Source organism: Capra hircus, unplaced genomic scaffold (assembly GCF_001704415.2).
Source record: "Capra hircus breed San Clemente unplaced genomic scaffold, ASM170441v1, whole genome shotgun sequence".
Lineage (NCBI taxonomy): Eukaryota > Metazoa > Chordata > Mammalia > Artiodactyla > Bovidae > Capra > Capra hircus.
In genome coordinates this window covers 8710-14342 of record NW_017196142.1, presented here as the reverse complement: position 1 = coordinate 14342, position 5633 = coordinate 8710, and the positions used below count along the sequence as shown (strand labels likewise).

General features: G+C 53.5%; 1 protein-coding gene across 1 annotated transcript; it reads left to right on the top strand.

Annotated features, from left to right (window-relative positions):
- Positions 1–2188: 2188 nt before the first annotated feature.
- On the top strand, positions 2189–3925 carry LOC106503967 (rho-related BTB domain-containing protein 2-like; the record flags this gene model as incomplete). The annotated part of the gene is made up of 2 exons (XM_018045295.1): positions 2189–2380; positions 3708–3925. Coding segments are annotated over 2 exons (410 nt in total), but the record flags the coding sequence as incomplete, so codon positions are not given.
- Between the last annotated feature and the right edge of the window lie 1708 nt (positions 3926–5633).

Genomic DNA, 5633 nt, shown 5'->3' with positions numbered 1-5633 from the left:
TACACAAATGAGGGACTTTCACTTCATTTTCAAGAGCTATGACCTGAATCCTGATTAAACTGGAGTCTCCAAGTGTCATCTGGCATTTCTTCCCTAAAGCCAGGCAAAACCCACACCGTTGCATTTCCAGGGGCTCCACTTAGCCAGCTGGACAGAATACCCAGTGTGGTTCAAACAAGCTGACAGACAAGCAGGAGAGGACTCACAGACAGACGGCTTCCCTCTGGTTTCAGGTGGAGCTCCGGGACCACAGCAGGAACCTGCGCTCTCAACCCCTGGGCTCAGCAGCGCCCTCATTCTCAGGCTAGCAGCTCTGCCCTGATGGGCTCAGGAAGGTCACCAACTGCCCCAGGCGGACCTCACGCCCCTCCCACTGCTGGAGCCTGACCTCACCCAGCCCCACCCCTTCTGGCAGAAGGCGAGCCCCTCTTCCCTTGATTCCAGCGTGAGGCCCGGCCCTGGGCCCCGATTGGTCACCGCACCAGTCCTGAGCCAATGATGGTGGCCAGCGGGGATAGAACACACCGATTGGCCAGGTCTAGATCCTGTGACCATACTCTCCGGGACACCTGTGAGCTGCTTCCGCCTGTGTCAGCGGTGGAGACAGTGCCATGCCCCAAGAGCAGGGCTGAGAGTCCAGTCACTGTGTCCCTGTGCTCAGTGTCCTGGGACGGGCCTGCGCATCCTCTCTACACACCACTTTGTCCTCTGCAGGCAAAATATTCATGACACACCTCTTTCCTTCCCAAGCACTGTTCACCCACCCACTTCAAGAGAGCAGGGCCTCCTGTTTGAAGATAGGTTAGGAGATCTTCTCTTGACCTCTGGGTTTGGTTCTCGTATCATGTTAGAATAATTTATTCAGTCTAAAAACCCCCACAAGCACCACCACATGCTGCTTTGCGTATTTAGGATTCTTAGCTGTTCTGAGTTGAGGGCACGGCTCACGGGTCTCCCAAAGGGAATGAATTTTGTCCAAGGAAGCACCTGAGAGGCTGAATCACTGAATCACTTTGCTGTACACCTTAAGCAAATTACTGTAAATCAAAAATACCTCAACTTAAAGAAAAGATATTCCTTCATCCAAAATTGTTCGAAATTTTGTAAAGTTTTTCTTTCAATTGTTGTTTCTTCAGTTCAGTTCAGTGGCTCAGTCGTGTCCAACTCTTTGTGACCCCATGCATTGTAGCACGCCAGGCCTCCCTGTCCATCAAATCTCCTGGAGTTCACTCAAACTCACATCCATCGAGAAGGTAATGCTATCCAGCCATCTCATCCTCCGTCGTCCCCTTCTCCTCCTGGCCCCAATCCCTCCCAGCATCAGAGTCTTTTCCAATGAGTCAAGTCTTCTCATGAGGTGGCCAAAATACTGGAGTTTCAGCTTTAGCATCATTCCCTCCAAAGAACACCCAGGGCTGATCTCCTTTAGAATGGACTGGTTGGATCTCCTTGCAGTCCAAGGGACTCTCAAGAGTCTTCTCCAACACCACAGTTCAAAAGCATCAATTCTTAAGCACTCAGCTTTCTTCACAGTCCAACTCTCTCACCCATACATGACTACTGGGAAAACCATAGCTTCGACCAGATGGACCTTTGTTGGTAAAGTATCTCTCTGCTTTTGAATATGCTGTCTAGGTTGGTCATAGTTTTTCTTCCAAGGAGCAGGCATCTGCTAATTTCACGGCATCAGTCACCATCTGCGGTGATTTTGGAGCCCCCCAAAATAAAGTCTCTCAGTATTTCCATTGTTTCCCCATCTGTTTGCCATGAAGTGATGGGACCAGATGCCACGATCTTAGTTTTCGGAATGTTGAGTTTTAAGCCAACTTGTTCACTCTCCTCTTTCACTTTCATCAAGGGGTTCTTTAGTTCTTCTTCGCTTTCTGCCATAAGGGTGGTGCCATCTGCATATCTGAGGTTATTGATGTTTCTCCGGCAATTTTGATTGCAGCTGTCGGTTTTAAATCACTGCAATTAGCTTTATGGAAACTCAGATACTCTACTGCTCCTTTAACCTGTAGAAATCTCTTCAAGTTGGCTGCGGAGTCTCTAGAGGAGCTTTCTGATGCTCTGGAATGACAAGATGTGCCAGGTTCATCATGTATGTCATTCCGTCATGGTTTTGTGTGGCCTTGCCTCTCGAGGTGGGTTCTTTGTGACTCAGGGCCTTTGCCCACCTGTGCCAAAGCTCTGGCTCTGAAGGCAAAAGTAGACATCTGTGTGCAGACCTTGGCCCAGGGGTCCCAGCACAGACATGCTCCTGTCTGTTCCCAGTTCCACTGTGCGTCCCAGTTGGCTGACTGGTGTCTTCACCACATCTGCACCAACTACAACAATGTGTGTCGCAAGTTCCCCCGAGACATGAAGGCCATGTCCCCAGGTGAGCATCCCCAGCGGCATTTGTCGCCTCCCTCTCCTTGGGTCCAAGCCTCTGACCTGACCCCAGGGCGCCCAGAGGCTGCCAAAGACCCCTGTGGGTGGGGAGTAGCCTGCAAACATGCACCCAGCCCAGCAGAGGGGGTCCTAGAAAAAACGCTGGTGTGGAGGGCGCTCCCCGCCCTGCCCCGGCCCACCGGAGACCTTGGGCAATTCATTCTGCCCCTCTGAGCTTCTGCTTTTCACAGGTACAATCAGACTAGAGGTGGCATTTTTTTAGATGTTTGTGGACCAAACTCCACAATAAAAAATACATTTTTGTTTGTTTGTTAACTTTTACAGTGTTGGTTGGTTTCTGTCAAACAACAATGCAAATCAGCCATAATTATACATATATCCCCTCCCACTTGAGCCTCCCTCCCATCCCCACATCCCACGCCTCTAGGTTATCAAGAATTACATTTTATCTTGTGACCTAGTCCACATATTGAAAAATTTATCATCTGTTTTTAATACTGTTCATGACTCATGACATTAAGTTCATAACCTAGGAATGGCACAAGTCACAGCTTGGACAACACAGATCTGGGTATCCTCTGGGGTCCCTGCCGCTTGGTCTCTGCTTAATTGATGTCTCAGGTCCGGGGGCCTGACAGGAGTCCAGGGATCCGGGACCCATGGGATCCAGGGAGAGGTGTGGCTGGCCTCCCCCGCGTGGCCTTCACGGGGCACCGTCTGCGTTGCTGTGACCCTCCTCCCGCCAGCGCTCCACCAGTTCTCCCACTCCTGCTCTCTCCTCGTCACCCTTCTAGCATTTTCTTTCCAAAGCACAGCTCCAACTGCCTCACTGCCCTGGTCCCAAACTTCCGTGGAGCCCACACACCTTCTAGAACAAGTCCAAAGCCCTCAGCCTAGCCTTCCCTCCCATCTGACCTCCTGCACAGCCCCACCCCCCGCACCTCCCCTCTCAGAACCTCAGCTCTGCCAGCTGCATCTGCTGTCCCCCCAGCCAGGCCGAGCATCTTCTTGCCCACAGCTCTTCTCGCCATTTCTCGCTCCTCCCTTGTCGCAGCCTGCTTTATTCTCCGAGCCTTGATAGGATCTTCCCTCTGACTTGAAGAAAAACACAAGTGGAAATGCCTTTCCCCAGTGCGGACCATCGGCTCCACTCCCTGGGCAACTGACTCTCTTTGGGGGCTCAGTGAAGGCAGGGCTTCTGCTTCTGGTCCCAGGACCAGAGGCATGTTCCATGGCAGCGGGGCAGGGGTGGGAGTCCCTCTGCCCCTCCTCCTGCATCTTCCTCACCCAGCCCTACTGCCGTTCTGCCCCAGAAAACCAGCAGTATTTCGAGGAACACCGGTGGCCACCCGTCTGGTACCTGAAGGAGGAAGACCACTACCAGCGGGCCCAGAAGGAGCGCGAGAAGGAGGACTATCTGCACCTGAAGCGGCAGCCCAAGCGGCGCTGGCTGTTCTGGAATAGTCCGTCCTCGGCGTCCTCTTCGGCCGCCTCCTCGGCGTCCCCATCCTCCTCCTCGGCTGTGGTCTGAGATGCTGCCACCCTCTTCTGACCCTGCTGCTGTTGTCCCCACTTGTCTTTGCCCCTCTGCTCCTCCGCATCGCCCCCTCCACCTCCCAGGGACAGAGGACTCGCATAACCAGGACCCTTTGGGTGGAGCTGCTCTCACCAGCCAACATAGGTCGGCACAGAGAGGAGGGAGCCTGGCCTCATGGACCAGAGCAGTGGCCCTGTGCAGAGGTCCTGATTCCACGGCCGGCCGGGAGACAACTCCTGGGAGGCGGGCATCGGGGAGAGAGCTGAGGACCGTGACATCTTGTCTGTGGGTCGGAGAACCCTCGCATCAGAGGGGAAACTCTCCTGCTGGGAAGCTGTGTGTCCTGGTCTGCGCAGGCATTCCCCTCCCAGGGAGCAGGAGTGGGCAGGCAGGGTCCTACCTCTGTTGGCCCCACGTCTCCATCTATGGACCTGAAGGGTTACAGAGGCTTTGTGGGCCTTTCCACGTGGAGCCTTCTCTAATCCTCACTGGAAAAGTCGGGGTAGAAATTAAGCCTTCAGAGCCCAACTCCAGGCTTCCACTCCTGTGGTGCAGCTGCCAGAAGCCGCAAGTGGAAGGCTTGCCCTCTGCCGGGATTGCTTCCGGGGCTGTGAGCAACCAGGCCTGAGAAGGTGGCAGAGGTTTTTCAGAGCTGCAGCCCTGGAAGCAGTGCTTCTTGGTGCAATGAGAAACTCCTCTTTCCTCCCATCCTTTACCGCTCAGGTTTGGAGACGGAAACCCAAGGAAACACTGGAACAGGGGGAGAGAAAGTAGAGGGTGATGGGACCAGAGTACAGCAATCCCATGCTCCTTTGGGCTCCTCCCCCCGCTGCTGGCAGCACAGCTTCTTATGGGGAGAGGGTAAATTTTGCAAAAAAGTGCAGATGGTAATGAACAAAATTACCACAACAAAAACATTGTGACCCCTATCCCCTCAAAGGAAGAAAAGCAGAAAACGACCCTGGATGGCTCTCATTCTTATAAAGCCAAGCAGGGGGCCCCATGTGGATGAGGCAATGGTCGAGGTGGTAGAATTGACTCTGATGCTTTTCAGGAAAGCAGTGTCACTGGCTGTGACCGAGGACGTCCTGGCCCCACTGACTCACCCTTGAGGCTCGGTGTGCACCTTCAGCATGCTGGGGATGAGGTTGCAGGGTTGGGGAGGGTGGGCTCGGGAATCATCATGGTGTTGGACCCGTCACGAGAATCAGACTGTTCTCAGCTTCAGCAGGTAACTCCATAGGAAATGACCGTGTTGAAGGGGTGGGATGCGGTAGGGGTCAAAGGTCAGGGAAAAGGGCACTGACATGGAGAATAGGAGTCCTTGTCAAGAAGGATCGTAATGAAGCACGTGACCTTACTCAGTGCTGGTTGGTGATAACAGGGAAGAATGGGGGAATGGAACAGGAGCAAAACCAAGGTCAGTTCAGAGAAGAAGAGGGAGGAGCCTGGAGGATGGTGGCTGATTAAGACAGTAACTTGCAGCCCCATGGGGGAAAGCTGGGCCACAACTGACCCTCTCCCCCTTTTCTAATTCTGATTTGTATCTCACTCCACACCCTTGTTAGATTCAGAATACAGGGTCCCTCTGATGAAGGTGGAGCCAGAGAGACTGAGCTCCTGTCCTCAGCACTCAGGACTCATCTCATCTAAGAAAGATGCTTTAGGGAGAGGGACTGGGTTTTGGTCCCAGGGCCCGGTA